The 24,027-nt window shown below is 47.6% G+C and overlaps 2 protein-coding genes across 3 annotated transcripts in view; one reads left to right on the forward strand and one right to left on the reverse strand.

Annotated features, from left to right (window-relative positions):
- Nucleotides 1-24,027, reverse strand: part of RNF185 (ring finger protein 185) — a 192,424-nt gene that overhangs the window by 41,272 nt on the left and 127,125 nt on the right. The gene's annotated exons all lie outside the window — the stretch shown is intronic.
- PLA2G3 (phospholipase A2 group III) lies at nucleotides 18,138-23,965 on the forward strand. Of its 2 annotated transcripts, XM_066370489.1 has the most exons (7): nucleotides 18,138-18,799; nucleotides 19,759-19,891; nucleotides 20,132-20,266; nucleotides 20,504-20,811; nucleotides 21,875-22,004; nucleotides 22,100-22,216; nucleotides 22,836-23,965. In XM_066370489.1, exons 1-7 carry the CDS (start codon nucleotides 18,289-18,291, stop codon nucleotides 23,005-23,007), a joined length of 1,506 nt encoding a protein of 501 aa, XP_066226586.1. In that variant the 5' UTR covers nucleotides 18,138-18,288; the 3' UTR covers nucleotides 23,008-23,965. The 2 variants fall into 2 exon arrangements, with proteins under 2 accessions (XP_066226586.1, XP_066226585.1); XM_066370488.1 differs by lacking the exon at nucleotides 20,132-20,266 and having other exon boundaries at nucleotides 18,150-18,799.

The raw sequence follows: 24,027 nt of genomic DNA on the forward strand, positions 1-24,027 counted from the left end.
GCGAGAAATCAAGATTAAATGTTGATACTCTAGCTGCAGCACTTGCCATAAAATTCAATATGAAGGATATTTCTTATTCAGATATTTCAGATATATTGTTACAGATGATACATTGACAAAAAATATTTGTTCAGTGGAAAAGTACTCATTTTCTTACAATTAATAAAAATTAATAGGCATGTAAGCATAATTACAATATAAAATATTACAAATGTTTTTATTGTGCATTTATCATATTATAGTGTATTATTGTTGCAATGAATAAAATGTTTCTTTTATTTACGATATTTTCTTTCATTTATTTTTGTCCTTTTTATTGTAAAAAATGTTAGTCACCTTAGTATATGGGAGTTTCTTTTTTTAACTTTTTTAGATTTTATTTATTTATTTTAGAGAGAGGAGACAGAGAGAGAGAGAGAGAGAGAGACAGAGAGAGAGAAAGGGGGAGGAGCAGAAAGCATCAACTCATATGTGCCTTGACTAGGCAAGCCTGGGGTTTTGAACAGGCGACCTCAGCATTCCAGGTCAGTATATGGGAGTTTCTTACATAATTTTTGCAACTTTTAAGGATTTTATTTATTGATTTTACAGAGATAAGGGATGGGGGAAATGAGAAGTATTACTGATAGTTGCTCTACTTTAGTTGTTCATTGGTTGCTTGTTGTATGTGCCTTGACTGGGCAAGCCCAGGGTTTCGAACCAGCAACCTCAGCATTCCAGGTTGACATTTTATCTACTGCGCCACCACAGATCAGTTTTGCAACTTTTAAAAAAGTTACTCCCAGTAGGGAAAGTGCCTGGATCCTAGCCAATTTGCTTACATTCATTTATGTGCTAGGCACTGGTGATGCAGTAAGAGACAAAATCTTTGCTTTCATGCCTAGTGGAGAAAATATTAAACATGCAATCACAGAACTAATGGACTAGAGTGTCTGTGAGGCGTGTGAATGTCCCTGGTTCGATTCCCTGTCAGGACACACAGGAGAAGTGACAATCTGCTTCTCCATCCTTCTGCCTCTTGCCTCTCTCTCTCCCCCTCTAGCAACCAAGTCTTGATTAGAGGGAGTTGGCACCGGGTGCTGAGGATGGCTCCATGGGCTCCCCATCAGGTACTAGAATGGCTCCGGTTGCAACAAGCAAGGGCCCTAGATGGGCAAGAGTATCTCTCCCTAGTGGGCTTGCTGGTGGATCCCAGTGTGGGTGCATGCAGGAGTCTGTCTCTGCCACCCCTCTTCTCACTCAAAAAAAAAAAAAAAAAAAGAGAGAGAAAAAAACCCTAATGGACTACTTATCTTGAAAATAAGAATAGCTAACATTTACTAAGCTTAACTAAACACACTCCACACAATGGTTTATTAGATCCTCAGAGCAGCCCTATGAATGGTTTTGGTAATTATCTCCATTTTTCAAATAGGTAAAGGAATACTTAAAAATTTACACAATTTCACCACTTAATTAAAAGTTTTCAAATCACATACTGTTAGATGTTGGAGCTGCAATTTGCACTCAGGAAGTTGTTCTCTGGAATTCTTTTTTTATTTACAGAGACACAGAGATAGTCATGTTCTCTGGAATTCTTGACACCCATCTTCGTTGTTTCATGAACTCAACTATTTATTTATTTATTTATTTATTTATTTTTAAGTGAGAGGAGGGGAGATAGAGAAACAGACTCCCATATGCTCCCTGACCGAGATCCACCTGGCAAGCCTGTCTGGGGCTTATGCTTGAATTAACCAAGCTATGCTTAGCACCTGAGGCCGATGCTGGGACCATCCTCAGTGCTTGGGGCTGACACTTAAACCAGTGGAGGCTCTGGCTTTGAGAGGGGAAGAGAGAGAGAAGGGGAGAGAAGCAAATGGTCACTTCTCATACATATGTGCCCTGACCGGGGATCGAACCCGGGACTTCCACATGCCAGAATGACGCACATGAGCCAACCACCAGGCCCTCAACTAATATTTATTTATTTTTTGACAGAGACAGAGAGAGACTCAGAGAGAGGGACAGACAGACAGGAAGGGAGAGAGATGAGAAACATTAATTCTTTGTTGTGGCACCTTAGTTGTTCATTTGTTGCTTTCTCATATATGCCTTGACAGGGTAGGGAGCTACAGCAAAGTAAGTGACCCCGTGCTCAAGCCAGCGACCATGTGGTCATGTTTATGATTCTGCGCTCAAGCCGGTGACCTTGGAGTTTTGAACCTGGGTCCTTGGGGTTTCGAACCTGGGTCCTCTGTGTCCCAGTCTGATGCTCTATCCACTGCTCCACTTCCTGGTCAGGCCCTCAACTAATACTAATTAAATGCCTACAGTTATCTCAGGGATTGTTAAGAATTGGTTCTGAGTAGGGGGTGAAGGTAGTAGATAAAATAAGCTCATAGATGAAATTCCTCATTTGCCAGCCCTCTTTTCAGTTTCCTGTGGACAGGAATAAACAAGGTTTGTTTCCAGTCACACAAACATGGATTTGAGTACAGGCTCTGATAAAAAGAAAATAGTTTGTGATATCCAGGAGCTGATTTAGCACTAACAGGTAGGCCTTGATGTTCTGTTGAATATAAATGTCACAGATCACCAATATCAGACAAGGCCACTCTGTGACTGTGATGAACAAGACCTTTTTGTAATCATATTTGAACCAAACAAAACATGAACATTGTCCAAACCACGAAAATGACCAAACAGTGCCCTATCCTGGCTCATATAGAGATTGCTATGTATTTACAAATGCAGCTTTAGTCTCATTCTAATCTTCCCTCCCAGATTTTTTTCCCTCCTTCTAGATTTATCAAGATACCCAATCATAGATAGTATCCAATCCAGATGAAAACCCTGCTTCTTTAACCCTCCCCCAAGTTAAATCATAAATGTTCTTTCTCTTTCTTTCTTTCTTTCTTTCTTTCTTTCTTTCTTTCTTTCTTTCTTTCTTTCTTTCTTTCTTTCTTTCTTTCTTTTTTATTTTTTGTGACAGAGACAGAGAGACGGACAGATAGGGAAAGACAGACAGGAAGGGAGAGAGGCAAGAAGCGTCAAGCGTTCATTGTGGCACCTTAGTTGTTCATTGAATGCTTTCTCATATGTGCCTTGACGGGGGTAGAGGGCTACAGCAGAGCAAGTGAACCCTTGCTCAAGCCAGCAACCTTGGGCTTCAAGCCAGCAACCTTTGGGCTTACGTTAGCAACCATGGGGTCATATCTATGATCCCATGCTCAAGCCAGTGACCCCACACTCAAGCTGGTGAGCCCGCGCTCAAACCAGATGAGCCCATGCTCAAGCCAGTAACCTCCGGTTTTGAACCTGGGTCCTCTGGGTCCTCTGCGTCCCAGTCTAATGCTCTATCCACTGCATCACTGCCTCGTCAGGCATAAATGGTATTTCTAACACTGTTACTCAGACACCTCATCATTTTTTATGATTCAAATCCCCCTAACCCCCACATCCCCAACTTGTTGAACCACAGGTGTGTTCTGGAGGTCTTTAATTGGAGGGCATTGAAAGTGCCCATGTGCCTAACCTGTGGTGGCACAGTGGATAGAGTGTCCACGTGGGAATGCTGAAATCCCTGGTTCAAGCCCCAGCCCGGTCAAGGCACATATAAAACTTTCCACTCCTTCCCCCTTCTCTTTCTCTCTTTTCTCTTTCTAAAAAATCAGTAAATAGAATCTTGAAAAAAAGAACGCCGTGCTCTCACTATCTGTGTGACTTTAGACAGCAAGTTCACTTAGAGGCCTCTGTTTCCTCATCTAGTAAAATGAAGAGATTTATTCCTACCTCAGAAGCTTGTTGTAAAGATACAGAAAAGGCTTAGCACTGTTCTCAATATACTTTTAAAAATTTCTGCTTGAGTTATTACCTCTTTTGAAAAAGTCACAACCATCATTATGAAAAAACATTGAAACCATCAGCTTCAACTAAGACCAGCTTACTGATTATATTCCCCTTTGTTCCTTTTATTGGGTGTATAAGGCAGACTAAAGCCAAGAGTTCAGCTTTTCTTTCATCAGAAATGAGATCATTCTCATTGGTCTCTTCTGGAAAGCGACAACCACATTCCTGAAACTTGAATGTTAGGGAACTAGCATTGTTTATTTCTTCATGTTCTTGTTCCTATGAAATAACAGAATTGGAACTACCAAACTTGGAAGAAATTCAGCTTCAAAAATATATCAAGTAGCCCTGGCCAGATAGCTCAGTTGATTAGAGCATTGTCCTGAAGCCCAAAGGTTTCCAGTTCAATCCCCAGTCAGGGCACACACAGGAACAGATCGATGTTCCTGTCTCACTCTCCCTCCCTGTCTCTCTCTCTAAAAATCAATAAAATAAACATTAAAAATATATCAAGTAATATCTTCTATGCTTTAGCACACTAAGACCCCAAGAGCCCAGTTAGTGATGTTTGCATTTATCCTGCTACAACCCAGCATGAATTTCATATTATTTGATGCCTGCAGCAAATTGTGCTGAATAAAAAAAATATTCTAATGGGAAAGAATAAAATAAATAGAAATGTTCTCATTTCTTTCTCTGTTTGCTTTGAGCATCTAAAGAGTTCTTATTTGAATTAGCCCTAATATTTCTTCTACTCCCACCCACACATACTCCTCTAATACTAATACTAATAACAGCAGCTAATATTTATTGTATGCTTGCCTGACCAGGCGGTGGCACAGTGAATAGAGCATTGGACTGGAACACAGAGGACACAGGTTTGAAACCCCAAGATCACCAGCTTGAGCGCGGGCTCACCAGCTTGAGTGCGGGGTCGCCGGCTTGAGCGTGGAATCATAGACATGATCCCATAATCGCTAGCTTGAGCCCAAAGGTTGCTGGCTTGAAGCCTAAGGTTTCTAGCTTGAGCCCAAAGTCACTGGCTTGAGCAAGGGGTCACTGGCTCAGCTGTAGCCTCCAGATCAAGGCACATATGAGAAAGCAATCAATAAACAATTAAGGTACTGCAACGAACAATTGATGCTTCTCATTTGTCTCCCTCCTATCTGTTCCTAGCTTTCGCTCTCTTTGTCTCTCTCTCTCTCTCCCTCTTTTGCTAAAAATAAATAAATAAATAAATTATTGAATGCTCACTAACATGCCACAGGGCTTTATTTAAACTTCATTCCAAATTGTGAAGCAAGTATTGTTACACAAGGGAGCTAAAAGCCCAGAGAGGTTAAGCAACATACCCAAGGCCACACAGCTGGTAAGAATCAGTCTCAAGATTGGAATCTGCGTGCAAAACCTGCTCCTGTTGAAATGCTGCTTCACCAACCTGGGTCAGAAAGTGGGGTCTATGAAGGGATGGAGGAAGGGATGGGGCTGGAAAGGAAGAAAGGAAGAAAAGGTCTGGGGCAGGAGCTGTAGGAGTCCTTGCAGAGACATTCAGATCTTCTTCCGAATGCAGAGGAGGGGAGTGGGGATTAGAACAGGATCCAGGAAACCTTTTGGCTGAGAGGGCCATGAACGCCACATATTTTAAAATGTAATTCCATGAAAGCCATACAACGACCCGTGTACATTACGCATTATCCAATAAAAATTTGGTGTTGTCCTGGAGGACAGCTGTGATTGGCTCCAGCCACCCGCAACCATGAACATGAGCGGTAGGAAATGAATGAATTGTAATACATGAGAATGTTTTATATTTTTAATGTTATTATTTTTTTTAGTAAAGATTTGTCTGTGAGCCAGATGCAACCATCAAAAGAGCCACATCTGGCTCACAGGCCATAGGTTCCCGACCCCTGGATTAGAAGCATAGGACAAGTAGGAGGCCGTTGCAGAGCTTCAGAGGGAACAGAGACCTGAGTCAATTGTTTAGGGGGCCAGGAAGGTTAAACAGTGGGAAAGGACAAATTACTGGGTGGAAGAAGAGTGTGATTAAGAACCTGAGAGGCCTCAGGTGTATATCTGTCAAAGTAAGGAGAAACAACGAGACCGAGACCTTCTGGCTGGCCTATTTGACCTGGTAGGACTCATAGGCTCCTGTCCTCTGAGCCTCAGTTTTCTACTGTGTTCAATGTGAAGAGATAAGATCCCAAGAAGCAGCCCAGCTCTGGTAGGTGGTGAGGAGATGGCATCACTTTTTCCTCCACTCTCCTCACCTGACTTGGGCTTGAAGGAGAGTATGATGGAGCATCTCAGTAACGGAGTGTTAGAACATTCTGGATTTGGACTTGTGTTAGGTAACTTGAAGGTGTGTTAAGGAAGTAAGGCTTTGTGTTAAGGAAGTAAGGCTTTGATCTGGCCTCTCCCCGCCACCTTCCCAACCTACACGGGGGTTAGTCTGTCCTTTTGGGTACAGGAAGCTCAGACAGAAATACCTGTATGCAGACATAAGGGAGAGTAAGCCAGAGAAAGCACCCTCAAATCCTCCTCAACCTCATTCCTTCCCTGGAAGAGGTAAGCCAGTTAGGAGCATGGCCTCACTGGTTACCCAACCTGGGGCAAACGTGCGAATCTTTGCTGTGTGCCTTTGGCCATGTTACCTAATCCCCTGGGCCTCAGGTTCCTCTCATTTATGCATGGGTCCTAAGCTTAGGCTGAAGCCCACTGCCATCAAACTTCCTGCCCCAGAACAGCTCTGGTCTGCTTCCCAATGGGGCCTGGCCCAGAGCACTATCCACATGGTGGACCTGCTGACCAAAGGCAGGGTCTCCTTTGGGTCAGGAACAGTGAACCAGCCTGACTTCCCAGGGGTCTGGATAATATTATTATTAGTTTAGCGACATGGCCACTAGGTGGCATCAGGGCCATATCCTGGAATCTTGTGAGAGCTGGGTCAGGACCCTATGTGTTAGGAACCTTCCCAGAAGGTTCCCAACACAGATGAGGCATGGACAAAAATCTACAAAACCAGGGAAGGGAAAAACTAGTGAAGGGGAGGGAAATCTGGAAGACACTAAGAATTGATGGGGTCTGCCCCTGGGCAGTGTGGGGAGGGAGGTGGGACACTCCTTGAGCAGCTTGTCTCTGCCCTGCACCTATGGGATCCCAGGAAGGAAGGAAATGTTCGCTGAGGCCCTACCATATGCCAGAAATTATGGAAAGATCTTTTCTTACATTTTTCTCAATGAGTCTTTTCAATATGTCATTGAGGAAGGAATTATTGGCCATTTTACAGAGGAAGAAAATGAAGCTCAGAGAAGTGAAAAAATGTGGTCAGGAAATAGAGTTGGATTTTGTGCTTCTGAGTCCAGGACGATGAGCTAGAAGTTGGGTAGGCAAATAAAATACAAGATGCCCCGTGAAACCTGGATTTTACATAAACAACAAATGGGGCATACTCATACTAAAAATTATTTGTTGTTTATCTCAAATTCAAACTTAATTCAGGGACTTTTATTTTTGCTAATCTAAAAATCCTAGAATCAGTGATTGTCCATGGCCCCAACAGTGACAATGGGCAGAACTTAGGAGTGTGGGGTCCAGGAAAGAGGCCTGCACAGCTTCTGATCTGATGATTGGAAACTGTCCCAGGGCTGGGGGACAATGAAGACCTAAGGGACAGAGATACTCAGACTCTTAGACTTTCCCCACTCTGCACTCCATCTGCTCACCTTTAGCCTCCCCCATACCAGCAAATTTCCTCAACTTTCATCCATTCATGTTCAGTCTAGAAACCTGGGAATTACTCCTTTTTTTTCCTCAAGACTTGATGTAATCTGCATACCAAAAAGGTCAGTCTTGTGTGTTCAGCTCCACAAAGTTTTACATATACATTCAGGTAACCACTACACAGCTAGAGATACAGAGCTGTGCTGTCCAATATGTTGGACTTTAGCCTCAGGTGGATAGTGAGAGCTTGGAATGTGGAATCCGAATTGAGATGTGCAGTAAGTATAAAATACTGTCTAGACTTCAAAGACTTAGCTTGGAAAAATAAGTAAAATAGTGCCTGACCAGTGGTGGTGCAGTGGATAGAGCATCAACCTAGGATGCTGTGGATCCAGGTTCGAACCCCAAGGTTGCCAGTTTGAGCACGGGGTTTCCAAGCATGGGATTATAGACATGATCCCAAAGTCACTGGCTTGAAGCCCAAGGTCACTGGGTTGAGCAATGGATGAATGGCGTGGCTTGAACTCTTCCAGTCAAGGCATGTATAGTAAGCAATTAATGAACAACTAAAGTGGCAACTATAAGTTGATGTCTCTCATCACTCTCACTTTCTATCTTTCTCTCTCAAGAAAAACAATTTTTTTAAAGAATGTAAAATAACTCACTAATAATATAAAACATATTGCCCTAGCCAGAAGCTCGGTCAGTTAAGAGTGTCGTCCTGAAGTGCAGAGGTTGCTGGTTTGATCCCCTGCAGGGCACATACAGGAACAGATGTTCCTGTCTCTCTCCTGCTCTTACCCTTCTTCTCTCTAAAGTCAATTAAAATGAACATTAAAACAATAATTTAAAAATATTGATTACATATTAAAATAATATTTTACCTCTTTCTTTTATTTTTTAAACTGTCTCAAAAAATTTAAGTTACATTTATGGCTCACAATAGAGTTATTTTGTTTAGCACCAGGGTAGACAGAATCTGGTTCATTCACCTGTGAAATAGGGACTCAGAGAGGTGGAGTCATTGACTGATGTTTACATTGCCCAACCATGGCAGAATTGGGTGGGAAAATAGGTCAGTTTGAACCCTGAGCCCTTGGTTCCCCACAGTGTCCCCCCAGTGTCCTAGTCTGAATGGACTGAATTGACCTCTTCCAGGGTCATATCCCATTTGAGACTTCGATTATTCCTCAGTGGGGACCCAAAGTATGTTTGCCTATCCTGAGTTAGGGGTGTCAGGGAAGAGGGATTTTTGTAGGGGGTAATTAAACGGACACTTGAAGGATGAGTGAGAACAAACGAGGTGAAGGATAGAGAAGAATGGTTTAGATAAAGGAAAAAACATGTACAAAGGCCCTAAGAGGCCCTAGTGATTGAGGAAAAAAGAGTAGCTGTGTAGCTGCATCAGAGTACTGGGGAGCTGGTGAGGATAACTAGGCTCGGATTGTGCAGGACATGCACGCTTCAACCTAATGGCCATGGGAGGGACAGGGAACAGACCTGACCGGGCTTGTGTTTTGTTTTGTTTTGTTTTTTTAATATTTTTATTTATTCATTTTAAAGGAGAGAGGAAGAGAGAGAGAGAGAGAGAGAGAGAGAGAGAGAAGAGGGGGAGGAGCAAGAAGCATCAACTCCCATATGTGCCTTGACCAGGCAAGCCCAGGGTTTTGAACTGGCGACCTCAGCGTTCCAGGTCGACACTTTATCCACTGCGCCACCACAGGTCAGGCCGGGCTTGTGTTTTAGAAAGATCAGGACTGTTGCTATTGGGTGAACTCTTAATATAAGATAGAAAATTGTGATCCAGAGAGGCAAAAGCCTTGTCAGGATCGTACAAGCAGTCAGAGGGTAGAGCCCAGATAAGAAAGACCAGGAAGCCTGACCAGGCAGTGGTGCAGTGGATAGAGCGTCGAACTGGGATGCCAAGGACCCAGGTTCGAGACCTCGAGGTCGCCAGCTTGAGCGCAGGCTCATCTGGTTTGAGCAAAAGCTCACCAGCTTGGATCCAAGGTCGCTGGCTCAAGCAAGGGGTTACTTGGTTTGCTGTAACCCCACGGTCAAGGCACATATGAGAAAGCAATCAATGAACAACTAAGGTGCTTCAACGAAAAACTGATGATTGATGCTTCTCATCTCTCTCCATTCCTGTCTGTCTGTCCCTATCTATCCCTCTCTCTGACTCTCTCTCTGTCTCTGTAAAAAAAAATAAATTAAAAAAAGTAAAGAACCTACTGGATTTGGACCTCACCCTTATAAAAAACAAAACAAAACAAAACAAAACAAAACAAAACCAGGAAGATGCAAGAAGGGACCAGGAAACGAGCAAAAAGCCTTCCTCATTCAGTTTCTCTATGAGGTGCTGGCTTTGGGTTCCCACTAGGAGGCAGCAGAGGCTCTCACTAAATTCATAGACATAGACAACAGTTTAGTGATTACCAGAGGGAAAGGGGAATGAGGGATGTAGAAGAGGGTAAAGGGGAGATAAGTGGTGATGGAAGCTGATTTGACTTGGGGTGTTGAACACACAATACAATATACAGATGATGTATTATAGAATTGTACAGCTGAAACCTATGTAATTTTTTAAAATTTTTATCCAAAATGGCATAACTTTATTTAATTTTAATAATTATTTTTAATATCATTTTAATTACTTTTATATATCTTCCATATTTTTATATTTATTTTTCTATTTTTATTTATTAAAATTAATTTTAATGGAGTGACATTGATAAATCAGGGTACATATGTTCAGAGAAAACATCTCTAGGTTATTTTGACATTTGATTATGCTGCATTCCCATCACCCGAAGTCCAATTGTTTTCCATCACCTTCTAACTGGTTTTCTTTGTGTCCCTCCCCTCCCCCAACCCCCTCCTTCTCCCCCCCCACCCCATAACCACCACTCTCTTGTTCATGTCTCCGAGTCTCATTTTTATGTCCCACCTATATATGGAATCATATAGTTCTTAGTTTTTTCTGATTTACTTATTTCACTCAGTATAATGTTATCAAGTTCCATCCATGTTGTTGTAAATGATCCTATGTCATCATTTCTTGTGGCTGAGTAGTATTCCATAGTATATATGTACCAAAGCTTTTTAATCCACTCGTCCACTGACGGACACTTGGGCTGTTTCCAGATCTTCGCTATTGTGAACAATGCTGCCATAAACATGGGGGTGCATTTCTTCTTTTGAAACAGTGCTATAGTGTTCTTGGGGTATATTCCTAAAAGTGGGATAGCTGGGTCAAAAGGCAGTTCGATTTTTAATTTTTTGAGGAATCTCCATACTGTTTTCCACAGAGGCTGCACCAGTCTGTATTCCCACCAGCAGTGCAGGAGGGTTCCCTTTTCTTCACATCCTCGCCAGCACTTATTCTGTGTTGTTTTGTTGATGAGCACCATTCTGACTGATGTGAGGTGATATCTCATTGTGGTTTTAATTTGCATTTCTCTAATGATTAGTGATGTTGAGCATTTTTTCATATGCCTATTGGCCATCTGTATGTCCTCTTTGGAGAAGTGTCTATTCATTTCTTTTGCCCATTTTTGATTGGATTGTTTGTCTTCCTGGTGTTGAGTTTTACAAGTTCTTTATCAATTTTGGTTATTAACCCCTTATCAGACGTATTGTCAAATATGTTCTTCCATTGTGTAGTTTGTCTTTTTATTCTGTTCTTATTGTCTTTAGCTGTGCAAAAGCTTTTTAGTTTGATATAGTTCCATTTGTTTATCCTGTCTTTTATTTCACTTGTCCGTAGAGATAAATTGGCAAATATATTGCTGCGAGAGATGTCAGAGAGCTTACTGCCTATGTTGTCTTCTAAGATGCTTATGGCAAAACCTATATAATTTTGTTAAACAATGTTACCCCAATAAATTAAATTAAAAATTAAAGAAAATACGCAAATAGCCAATAAGTATACAAAAAGATGCTTAACATTATTAGTCAACAGAAAAATGCAAATAAAAGCTACAATGATATTACTTGACAACTACTTGAATGGCTATAAGACAGAGAGTAAGAAGTGTTGTCAGGGATGTGGAGAAATCAGAATTTTCATACATTACCTGTGAAAATACAAAATGGTGCAGCCACTTTGGAAACAGTATGAGAGTTCCTCAAATGGTTAAAGATAGAGGTACTATGCGACCCAGCAATTCCACTCCTAGTTATGTGCCCAAGAGAAATGAAAACATATGTCTACACAAAAACTTTTATGTGAATGGTCATAGAAGCATTATTCATAACAACCCCAAAGTAGAAACAACCCAAATGGGTAAATGTGGTTTGTCTACACAATGGAATATTTTCCAGTCATAAAATGGAATGAAATACTGATACAATCTACAACACAGATGAACCTTTAAAACGTGCTAAGTGAAAGAAGCTAGTGACAAAAGACCATTTACTGTATGATTCCATTTATTTGAACTGTACAGAATAGGCAACTCTATAGAGACATGAAGTAGGTTAGTGGCTGCTTGGGACTGGGAGTTGGGACAAAGGTGGAATGACTGTTACTGGTTATAGGATTTTTTTTTGGAATGATGAAAATGTTCTGGAATTAGGTAGTAGTGATGATTGCACAACTATGAACATATTGGCCTGACCCGTGGTGGCGCAGTGGATCCAGTGTCGATCTGGAACGCAGAGGTTGCTAGTTCAAAACCCTGGGCTTGCCTAGTCAAGGCACATATGGGAGTTGATGCTTCCTGCTCCTCCCCCCTTCTCTCTCTCTCTCTCTCTTGTCTCTCTTCTCTAAAATAAATAAATAAATAAAAAAAATAATTAAATAAAAAAAGATCAGAGCAGAAATAAATGACATACAGACTAAAAAAAAAAGCTATGGCCCTGGCCGGTTGGCTCAGCGGTAGAGCGTCGGCCTAGCGTGCGGAGGACCCGGGTTCAATTCCCGGCCAGGGCACATAGGAGAAGTGCCCATTCGCTTCTCCACCCCTCCGCCGCGCCTTCCTCTCTGTCTCTCTCTTCCCCTCCTGCAGCCGAGGCTCCATTGGAGCAAAGATGGCCCGGGCGCTGGGGATGGCTCTGTGGCCTCTGCCCCAGGCGCTAGAGTGGCTCTGGTCGCAACATGGCGACACCCAGGATGGGCAGAGCATCGCCCCCTGGTGGGCAGAGTGTCGCCCCATGGTGGGCGTGCCGGGTGGATCCCGGTCGGGCGCATGCGGGAGTCTGTCTGACTGTCTCTCCCTGTTTCCAGCTTCAGAAAAATGAAAAAAAAAAAAAAAAAAAAAAAAAAAAAAAAAAAGCTATGAACATACTAAAGCCACTAAATTGTACTTTTTATTTTATTGTATCTTTGACCACTCAGACACATATTTAAGAGTTGTATAAATTGTACACTTTAAGTGGGTAAATCAGGGGTCCCCAAACTACGGCCCGCAGGCCGCATGCGGCCCCCTGAGGCCATTTATCCGGTCCCCGCCGCACTTCTGGAAGAGGCACCTCTTTCATTGGTGGTCAGTGAGAGGAGCACAGGATGCAGATGCTGTATGTGGAGTACTGTATGTGGTGGCGCCACAAAGTGTGGTGTCGCTCACGCTACTTCTGGTGACATGGGACGCACGAGTCACGGCTCCGGAAGCACATCATATCACTTGTTACACTAGCAGTGACAAATATGGAACCAGACATTGACCATCTCATTAGCCAAAAGCAGGCCCATAGTTCCCATTGAAATACTGGTCAGTTTGTTTATTTAAATTTACTTATTCTTTATTTTAAATATTGCATTTGTTCCCATTTTTTTTAATTTTAAAATAAGATATGTGCAGTGTGCATAGGGATTTGTTCATAGGTTTTTTTTTATAGTCCAGCCCTCCAACGGTCTGAGGGACAGTGAACTAGCCCCCTGTGTAAAAAATTTGGGGACCCCTGGGGTAAATTGTGTGGTATGTGAACTATATCTCAATAAAGCTTTTACAAAAGTAAAAGGGTCAGGTGGTGCCATACTCATCTGCAGGCTTGATTGGGGCTGAAGGATCTGTTTCCCAGTGGCTCACTCATATGGCTGTTGACAGGAGGCTTCAGTTTCTCATCACATGGCATGTTTGACAACTGGCTTCCCCAGAGTGAGTGAGCCAAGAGAGAGAGCAAAGAGGAAGGCACAATGGTTTGTAAGAATTCATCTCAGAAGTTACCTCACTTTCACCAGAAAAAGCTAGAAAAAGACTGCCTTCTGGGCTTCCTTCCCAGACACCAGACTCCATCTGCCCCATTGGGTTTCCTCTCTTGGTCTGCAGTGGGGGCTGCCTCAGCTGAATGGGTGGGTAAGTTCCCAGGTGTGGCAGCCATTGGCATCTACAGCAGCACTGGAGTGGGCACCACTGTATTCCTGGACAGCCCCCAACCAATGACTAGGCTCAGCCAGGGCACTAGGGCCTGGCCATTTCTGCTCAACTGTGGCTCTTTTTTTTTTTTGTATTTTTCTGAAGCTGGAAACAGGGAGAGACAGTCAGACAGACTCCCGCATGCGCCCGACCGGGATCCACCTGGCACGCCCACCGGGGGCGACGCTCTGCCCTCTAGGGGGCGATGCTCTGCCCCTCCGGGGCGTCGCTCTGCCGCGACCAGAGCCACTCTAGCGCCTGGGGCAGAGGCCAAGGAGCCATCCCCAATGCCCAGGCCATCTTTGCTCCAATGGAGCCCTGGCTGCAGGAGGGGAAGAGAGAGACAGAGAGGAAGGAGGGGGGGGGGTAGAGAAGCAAATGGGCGCTTCTCCTATGTGCCCTGGCCGGGAATTGAACCCGGGTCCCCCACATACCAGGCCGACGCTCTACCGCTGAGCCAACCGGCCAGGGCCTCAACTGTGGCTCTTCTAAGGGCAATCTTTGCACCAGAGTTTCCTGCTGGCTGGCTGGCTGAGATTTTTCTCAGAGAAGCACTGCATTGTGCAGCTCTTCTTATCCAGGCCTCCTTCCCATCTCCTCTCTCCCCATAGACATCAGACCTGTAACAGAGTTTGAAGGCTTTCCCTGCCCACTCCTGCTTTCTCCCTCTATCTTTCACAGGTATTTCCTCCAATAAATCTCTTGCACTCCTATCTTAATCTTGGTGGTGGCTTTCTAGAGGACCCAACTGACACCCAGGTCCTGGCTCTTCTGGGCTGCCAGACCCCAGGGGATGAGTTTTCTCTTTATCCAAGTCTTGAGCATGCTCTGTCTCCCTCCCCCTCCTCTCTCTCTCTCTCTGGCCAGGGTCTTGTCCTGCGCCTGGCACATAGTAGACACTCAGTAACTATTTGTTTTTGAATGAATGCTGAATGTTTTGGAGCTAGGCACTGCCCGCACCATTCTCCTGGGACAGAGAGCTGCAGAGTGCCTTCTGGTAGGACTGGGAGGGCCAGCTCCAAGGGGCAGAGGGAGGGCACCCTTCAGGCAGTGGGGAGAAGGTCCCGTGGTAGGGAGGCTGTGGGGGAGCCAGGGAAGGCCATCCCCCCCTATTCCAGGACAAGTCTGATTTGGCTCCCCCCCCCCCCCCCCCCCCCCCGTCCAGTCTGACTCCCGGCACGGTTTCTTGTACGGCTCATCTATCCATCCTGACAATGGGATGAGAAACTCTTGCCCTGCCTGTTTGCCCAGGAGGGGCAGGGGTTGTGAGAATCAGATGAAGTCATGGCTGGGGAAATGTGGACGGGAAAGGGCGGGGTACACCAGGTCCTGGGCCTGGGGTCAGAGTGTGGAGAGGGAGAGCAGACAGAGTAAGAAGGGGGAGAGAAGAATTAGGGAGGCAGATGCACACACAGAGAGAAACAAAGATCAGAAAAATATGAGAGATAAACGAAGAATTAAAGAGGAAAGTACCAAAAGACATAAAGAAACAGAGAGGAAGACTGAGAGAGAGGGAGAGAAGATGAGGGAAGGAGGGAGAAAAATTAGGGGGAGAGAGAGAAAATAAAATGAAGGGGCAGTATAAGAGATAGAAGAGTGAAAGAGAAAGATAAATAAGAAATGGGGAGAGAAAACAAGATGGAGAGTTAGAGTCAGAGAGAGAAAGATGGCAAGAGGAAGGGATGGCAGAGATAGAAAGAAATTGTGAGAATCAGAACCAGAGAATAAGAGACCAAGAGATAGAGAGAGATGAGAGGGAAACCCAAGGGAGACAGAGTGACAGGGACTGATGGAGGGAGACAGGGATAAGCAATCAGACAGGGAGGCAGGAGGGACTGCCTTCTCCCGTGGATGCCCACCCATCACTCTCTGCTTGCACCCTGCCCCACCCCAGGTGTGGGGATGGGACACAAAGTAAAGCTTTGCCCTGTTCTGTCTGCAGGGGCCAGCTTGGTCTGTCCTGTCCTGCTGGTTTGGTTCCTATCATCCTCTGTTCCAAGGCTTCTGAGGGGTGCCCTGGTAGAAGGTAGGGCTCCAGAACCTGTCCTGTAGGCTGACAGACGTGGTCAATGCGTGGAACCTGAAGGGAAAACCCAGTGACACCCTACCTCAAGGCCTGGGCAGGCCCCAGCCTGCCTCCCTTTGGGGCCCAGACAGGAAGAAAGCTCAAAGGTTACTTCACTGTACCCATCACTGAACAGAGGAGGAAACTGAGACCCAGAGTGGGGCAGGGACAAGCCTGAAGTTATACAGCCAAGCAGTCGACCAACAGGGCTAGATACCATGGTGGTGGAGGTTGTAGTAGCCTGAAAAGTTGGGACTTGCTTTCTCCCGGGTAAATTGCTTCTTGTAGGGTTGTCCTGAGCCCTTTTTTTAAAAAAAATTGTTTTTAGAGAGAGAAGAAAGAAGAGAGAGAGAGAGAGAGAGACATCAACTTGTTGTTCCACTTATTCATGCATTCATTGGTTGTATGTGCCCCGATGAGAGTCAAACCCACAACCTTAGCATATCTGGATGCTACTCCAGCCAACTGAGCTACAGGGCCAGGGCCCTGCGATTTTAATGACAGTGTTTTAGATGACAGTCACTGTACTGAGAGCCTTTCCTAACATCCATAGGTGACTACGGTGATTATGCCCATCATACAGATAAGGAAACTGAGGCTCAGAGAAGTTGATTTCTAAGCCTAAAGTTACACAGCTAGGTCTATTTCACCTTGAAGGTGGGGTTCCTGCCATGGCACCTCCCAGCCTTTCTATGTGGTGGGCAGGGAAGGGCTCTATAATATAGAAAAAAGGGGCAGACGTGGGTGGCCATTCCTACAACTGGGGATAGTTAGCAGAATGATAATTCTTCCCGGAGGGACCCACCTTTGGGAACACTAGGCCTCTCTACCCTTTCCAATACCACTTGCTCTATTCCACACCCTTTTCTCCAACCTCTGGAGAGAAGGAACTTGGCTCCTTGTGACCCCCACTCTTTTTCTCCCTTCTCTTTGTTGTTCTTGCCTGTGACTGTCTGGGCCATAGGTCCAGGCTGGTTCTGAAGCCACAGAGGTGGGCCTATATACCCTGCAGCCCCCTTCTCTCTCTTCTGTACAGCACACTCCCCTTCCCTAGCTCTGCTCCTGGCTCTGTCTCACTGGGCTCATCCTCCTGGGAGAGACTTGGATGGAGACTGATGGGGAGGGTGTTGCGGGAGCAGCAGGCTGATGGGCAGATGGACAAACAGGTCAGTGTCCCAGCCAGCCCTGACCTCCTAGAAAAGTCCCTTAAGAGCTGTGCTCCAACCTCTAATCTGGGGCCTGACTGTCGCCTGAAGTTTCCACACCTCATTGAGCCTCAGTCTCTTCATCTGCACTGTGGGTGGAAGCCCACTGGCTTCTCTGGGTGTTTGGAGGCTGAATGATACATTGGCTTTGGGACATAGAAACATATGCCGGGTCTAGCCCCTTCCTGATAGATGAACCACCCCTGTTTCTTGGGGGACTACCCTTGTGTCCCTAAGGTGGCCATAGTCCAGAGGACAGAGGTGGCTGTAGATTCAGCCTCCTGTGCACCCTCTGCTTCTCTGAGTACCATAGTACCTTCAAGTTCAGAGCATCAGCTCTGCCCCATATTGCTCTCAAGGCCTCCTCTGTCTGTGACTCCGCCCACTGTCAGACAAGGAGAGTGGCTTCTGAGCACTCCTGTGCTTGGAGTCCCAGGAAGTGGGGAGCTGAGGGACACTGTCCCCTGGGTGTGCCAAGAGCCTCTCTCAGAACCAGGACTTGAGGGGAGCACCCTAGGTTGTCAGGACATAGCTGCTCTCTTTCCCAGAAGCTGGGGGGGGGGGTTTGACCACAGAGCCTCAGCCTTGCCTTCACCTCTTTCACCCAATCCTGGCAGAAGACCATGACCCCCTGCCAGCTTCATGGGCAGGGTGTGTGGCAAGCCACCACTGGGGTAGGGAGATGAGGACAAGTTCTAGAAACCTTCTCTGAGCCCCTGGACCCTATTCCCTCCCCAGGGAGATATAGACCTCTCCCACAGTTCAGGAGGGCCCAGAGCTTTGGCTCCCATAGTCCCCATCCAGGCAGGGCTGGCAGCAGGTGACTGGATGGCAATTAGAAAGGCAGGGTGAGTGGGGGCGTGGGCCTCGGCAAGTGTATTTCTCAGCCAATCAGCAGCCTGCCCAGCCGGTGGATTCAGTTACAAGCTTGAGATCACCCCATACTCCAACCTCCTTCCTACTCCTCCCAAGGCTCCATTCATTGGCCCTGCTGCACCGGTCTGCTGGGCACTGTTTCCGCTCAGCTTCTGAGCTGCTGCCTCGTGGACCTCCAGGGCTAGGCATCCCACCCCAGGAGCTTTGTCTGACTGGGCTGGGCCAGGGCAGAATGGGGGTTCTGGGAGTGCTGTTGGTGGTACTGTGTTTCCTGGGGGCTTCTCTGGGGGGCTCTCCTGCCCTCTTCTGGGACAGCACCTCCTGCCACTTGGCCAGGCCCATCTCTGGCACCCCATTGGAGTCCCTTAATTTCCTGGGCAAGGATGCTCAGGGACTGGCCTTGTTCCACACCCACTGGGATGGGCATGAGAGGCTGCAGGAATGTAGCCGGCATGATGAGCCGGCGCTAACTGCAGCCTTCAGTGCCCTGTGTGCTGGTGAGATCACCAAAGGCTCATTCATCCATACGCCTGGACCTGAGCTGCAGAGAGCCCTGGCCACCCTTCAGAGTCAGTGGGAGGTCTGCCGATCATCTGAGAGTCCAGCAGGAGTGAGGGAGAAGCGAGCAGCAGGGCAGAGTGGAACACCTGGCATAGAGCACAAGCGGGAGAAGAGAGGCTGGACCATACCTGGCACACTGTGGTGTGGAGTCGGGGACTCGGCTGGGAACTCTACAGAGCTGGGTGAGTCATGGAGGTGTGGGCTGGGGGACTGGGGTGGGGGAAGTTCAGGCCTCCGCTCTCCCAGGTTGTGTGTCTTTGGGGGAGTGACTTACCCACTCTGAACTTCAATGTCCTTATCTATAAAATGAAGGTGACCATAAGTCTCATCATGGGATACTTAAATGAGGTCATAGATGGGAAAGGACCTACTCATACCTGGTAGTCCTCATAATCACCAGGCTGGGGTGGATCCCAGCCCCACTGAGCCAAAGAGCAATTTCCTAAGAGGAAGCTTTATGGGCACAGAGTACTCAGTGGAGTAGATGCTGAGACCCAAAGGCCTGGCTTCAAATACCAGTTTAGCACATCCAAGCTCTTCAAACTTCAGTTTTCTCACCTCAACAATGGAAGTGACACGTCTCTTGCAGGGCTGCCGTGAGCTTGGGTGTGGGAAGCGGGAAATGAGGTCACTTGGGAAATGCTCCGTAAAAGGCGCTGTTGCTCAGATGGTGAAAAACATGGATTGCCTTTTTGCACTCTCAGCTCAGCTGTTTGTGCATGTGTGTGGAGGTTGGGAGAGGACTTGGCACCTGAGTTGGAGTTGGTTGGCATCCTGACAATGCTTCATCATGCCAGCGAAAAGGTTGCACCCTGCCTGTTTGTCATTCCATTCCACACACATTCATGGCCTCAGAGTCGTATTTGGGTGTGAGCTTGGGTCTGCCTCCAGAGTTCCTCCCAGAAAGACCTTTCCATAGGCAGAGCTCCTAGGTAGGCTGCCCTATATTTGAAATTGCCCAACAGAGGCTGTGCCTGGGTGCTTTTCTTAAGCTTTGAAACTGAGTCCCACAGAAGGAGAGCGGCCTGAAGCCACCAAGACCTGGGGTGAGAACCAGGTCTCTGCTCCCAACACCAGGTGGGCATAGACAGTGTGTAGTGCCCAGGACCCTGCTGAGCTGATGCCCCTCTGCTCTCTGCAGGTGTCTTCCGGGGCCCTGATCTCTGCTGCCAGGAACATGACCGCTGTCCACAGACCATCTCACCTTTCCAGTATAACTATGGCATCCGAAACTACCGATTCCACACCATCTCTCACTGTGACTGTGATGCCAGGTTGGGGTGTAAGGGCTTGGGGGTGGGGTGGAAATACTTAGTTCCTGGGTGCAGACACTGGGATTCTAGGGAACCTTAAAGGATTAGACAGCCTAGAACTGAATGTTCAGACAGCTGAGGCCTGAGTGGAGAAGGATCTCTTGGACCCCAAACCACGTGGCTGGTAGTGGCTGGGTAGGCTTGGGTAAGGGCCAGGTGGTCCTCTGTGGTTCAAGGACCTGAGTGCTGGCTCTGGGGCAGGTTCCGGCAATGTCTGCAGAACCAGCGGGACTCCATCTCAGATATCGTGGGTGTGGCTTTCTTCAACGTGCTGGAGGTCCCCTGCTTTGTGCTGGAGGAGCAGGAGGCGTGTGTGGCGTGGTACTGGTGGGGCGGGTACGTAGCTGTCCCCTTTGAGCCCTTTCCCAGGGAGGGAGGCTATCTGTCTGTCCTCCAGGGAATGATGGCTGGTCCTCTGTCCTCTCCTTAGGGTGGGCCCAGGATGCAGACTCTCCCTGGGTGCCCCACACAACTCAGTAGGATGAGGGGTGGGGCTGATGGGGCTTCGGTTTTCATGGAGATGGACCTGGGGGGCTTCTGGATTACCAATTGCCATCAAGTGTCACCTCCTAGGTGTAAAACGTATGGCTCCATACCCCTCGCCCACCTCCGGCCTAAGACCCTCTACAATGCCTCCTGGAGCTCTCCAGCCATCCCCCCGACTCATAGCCCCCAGAGCCCAGCTCCCAGCAAGCCACAACAGAAGCAGCACCCTCAGAAGTGGCTACCGCAGCAGGAAGGGTCTCAGCACTTCAGCAGAGACAATGCCACAACCCTTCAGGCTCCTGTGGCTTTCCCTAGGCCTGATATGGCCCCCACAGCCTGGCTAGAGGTCACCCAGTCAGGCCTTCCGGGATCACAGGGTGTCCTAAAACCTCAAGGTGAGCTCAGAACCTAACCTTGGGGTTTCTTGATGTGAGGTGTCCCTGCTTCTGTGCACGTATGGGGGCCCTGTGTTGCTTCCTTTCTTGCTCCAAACTCTTCCAGGGTTCTCCTAACTTTTCCCATCAAGTCATGCTGCAGCCAGAGGGATTTTCATAAACTTGACAGTATCACTTAGTTCTGAGCCCCCACCATGGTTCCTCATACCTCGGCTGACAATGTCCCAACACCAGGGGCCCTCAGGCACTGGTTCTGCAGACCATACTCCTCATTCAAACCTTTAGTTTCATAAACTTCATTTGGTTTCTCTTTTTTTTTTTTTTTGTATTTTTCTGAAGCTGGAAACGGGGAGAGACAGCCAGACAGACTCCCGCATGTGCCCGACCGGGATCCACCGGCACGCCCACCAGGGGCAATGCTCTGCCCCTCCGGGGCGTTGCTCTGCTGCGACCAGAGCCACTCTAGTGCCTGGGGCAGAGGCCAAGGAGCCATCCCCAGTGCCCGGGCCATCTTTGCTCCAATGGAGCCTTGGCTGCGGGAGGGGAAGAGAGAGACAGAGAGGAAGGAGGGGGTGGGGGTGGAGAAGCAAATGGGCGCTTCTCCTATGTGCCCTGGCCGGGAATTGAACCCGGGTCCCCCGCACGCCAGGCCGACGCTCTACCGCTGAGCCAACCGGCCAAAGCCATTTGGTTTCTCAAAAGCAAACTTGCTCTCTCCCACCTCTGGGCCTTTGCACATGCCATTCCTTCTGCCTGGAGCACTTTCTCCTCTTCCTCTCTCCAGCTTCAGCTTAGCAGTCTCTGATTCCAGAAAGCCTTTTCTGACAGCTCTTAGTAACTCTGGACTCCCACCACTGTAGCACTGGTGTGTGTGTGTGTGTGTGTGTGTGTGTGTGTGTGTGTGTTTGTGAGATCCATATGTGCAGACACAAAGGCGTGAGATGGAAGGAGTCTATGTGTGTGTGTGACTAAGCCCATGTACTGGTTTTCTTCTGGATGTCAGTGGGCATCAGTTGGGCCTCTCTGGGTGACTGGGCTCCCTTCACCACCATACTGTCCCCAGTTGCCCGCCAGGTCTGCCGCAGCTTCCGCCACCTGGACCAGTGTGAGCACCAGATCAGGCCCCAGGAGACCAAGTTCCAGCTGCTCAATAGTGCCCGAGAGCCCCTATTCCACTGCAACTGCACGCGCCGGTGAGGACCCTTGGGGGTGGGCTGCTTGCCAGGCATTGGGAAGCAGCACCTGGCTGGTAAGGCCTTGCTCGAGCCTGAGCCTGCCTCTGCTTCAGATTAGCACGATTCCTGAGGCTCCACAGCCCACGAACAGGTACCAATATGCTTTGGGAGCTGCTGGGCACGACCTGCTTCAAGCTGGCCCCTCCACTGGACTGTGCTGAGAGCAAAGAGTAAGTGACAACAGAGCCAGGAGGGAGGGGGGATTTTCCCAAGGGGTGTGTTGCCTATACTCCTCTTTGCAACTGGGCTAAGTTGATGGGGGCAGGGGCCAGGGACCTCTGAGCTCCACTGTCATCTCCCTATACCCTGGTGCCTGGGTCCAGCTCTGCAGTTGGCCCATGTGCGTTGCCTCTTGGCTCTGTCATTTACATCCTATGTGACCTGGCAAATTGAGTCACCTCTCCATACCTCTATTTTCTTAACTTGAACATGGTGTAGACGCCAAGGAAATGGTGTGTGTGATGCACACAGTCTAAGTTCTGTGGGCGCGTAGTAAAACGCTTGCTTCTCACAATCTCATTTCAATTCTAACCCTCAAAACCAGCCCATTGTTACTTTTCCTATTTCACAGGTAAGGAAATAGACCCAGACTGGCCCTAGTTTCTGCAGCCAGTCAGTGGCAGAATCCAGGCCTCTGGGTACTAACCCAGGTTTATTCTGTCCCCTTCTTGTATAATCACACCTTCCTGGCTCCAGCCCTACTCCACTGGGCCTCCATTCCTGTGTCTGCAGAGCATGGTGGGATCCTTGGCAGCCATGACCGTTTGCTGCACTTTTATCTCCCCACAGCTGTTCCATGGGCCCTAGAGCCATCAAGATGCCAGCTCGGCACCTGCGGAGACTTCAGCGGAAGAAACTCTGGGGTACAGGCACAGATGAGGGCCAAGCATGGCCTTTAGAGCACCCAAGGGCCCCCATGTCATTCTCTGACCGGTGCCTGCAACTGACTCAGGCAGACTGAGGACTCAAAGAGCAAGCAGAAATCCTAGAACCAGGGACTCAATTCCAGCTTTCATGGGCACCGGGCTTGACCTGGCCTGTGGTTTTGCTAGGCCCTGGGGGGATCTCAGCCTCCTCTTCATGTGTTATGCTGAAGCATGGCATGGGCCCTTGTGGACAACCAGGAGGCTGGATTGGGGAGAGGGAGCCAAGGCCCAGATGCTGAACCATGTCTCCTGATGTGCTAGATGAACTTTGGACTGGTGACACTACTCCTTCGTGCTTGATATGGTATTCAGGAGGCTCATTCTGATGCCCTGGGTTTGCACCTTGCCAGGAAACTTCACTCCAGCTGGATTGGGGGGGGGGGGTAACTAACTGCAGCAGCCTCAGGAGGTACCAGGAGGAGATGCACGTAAGTTCGTGTAGCAAAATGAATATATGTCTCAAGGTCCTGCCCAGAGGAGCCTGAGCGCCTGCCTGTTGAAGCCTGAGGCAGCAGGTGAAGAATGAAGAATGCGACAGAAGTGCTTGTGTCTGAATCCAAGATGGAGGGGGGCACTAGAGAGGGACTTCCCAACTCTTCTCCTCCCAGGGGACCCCTTCTCTTAACAGCTGCCGTGCCCATCCTGGTCCAGCCCTGGCTTATTCTTTCTGCCCTAAACCTAAATTCAAATCTCCCCTGTGACCTTGAGTAAGGGACCCCTTTCTCCAACTCTGAGCCTTTGTTTCCTCCTTTAAAAAGAGCTATATAAAAAGGACCTACCTCATAGTGTTGTTGAGGATTAAGTGAACAAATGTATGTATGGCCAGTGCTTGGGACCTAGTAAATATTCCCTCACTCCAAAAGATTGCCAAATTGTGCTCAAGTGTCTGATTTTTGAGGGGCTTACATAATCTTTTGGAGGCCTCAGTTTGGTCACCTGTGAAATGGGGCTAAGAACGGCATTGAACACCACAACTCAGGGTTGTGGTGCAGATTAAAGGAGTTGGCATGTGTAATGTATATAGCTGGTGTCTGGTAATGATCAGATCTGTCGTC

This window comes from Saccopteryx leptura, chromosome 2, assembly GCF_036850995.1.
Source record: "Saccopteryx leptura isolate mSacLep1 chromosome 2, mSacLep1_pri_phased_curated, whole genome shotgun sequence".
Lineage (NCBI taxonomy): Eukaryota > Metazoa > Chordata > Mammalia > Chiroptera > Emballonuridae > Saccopteryx > Saccopteryx leptura.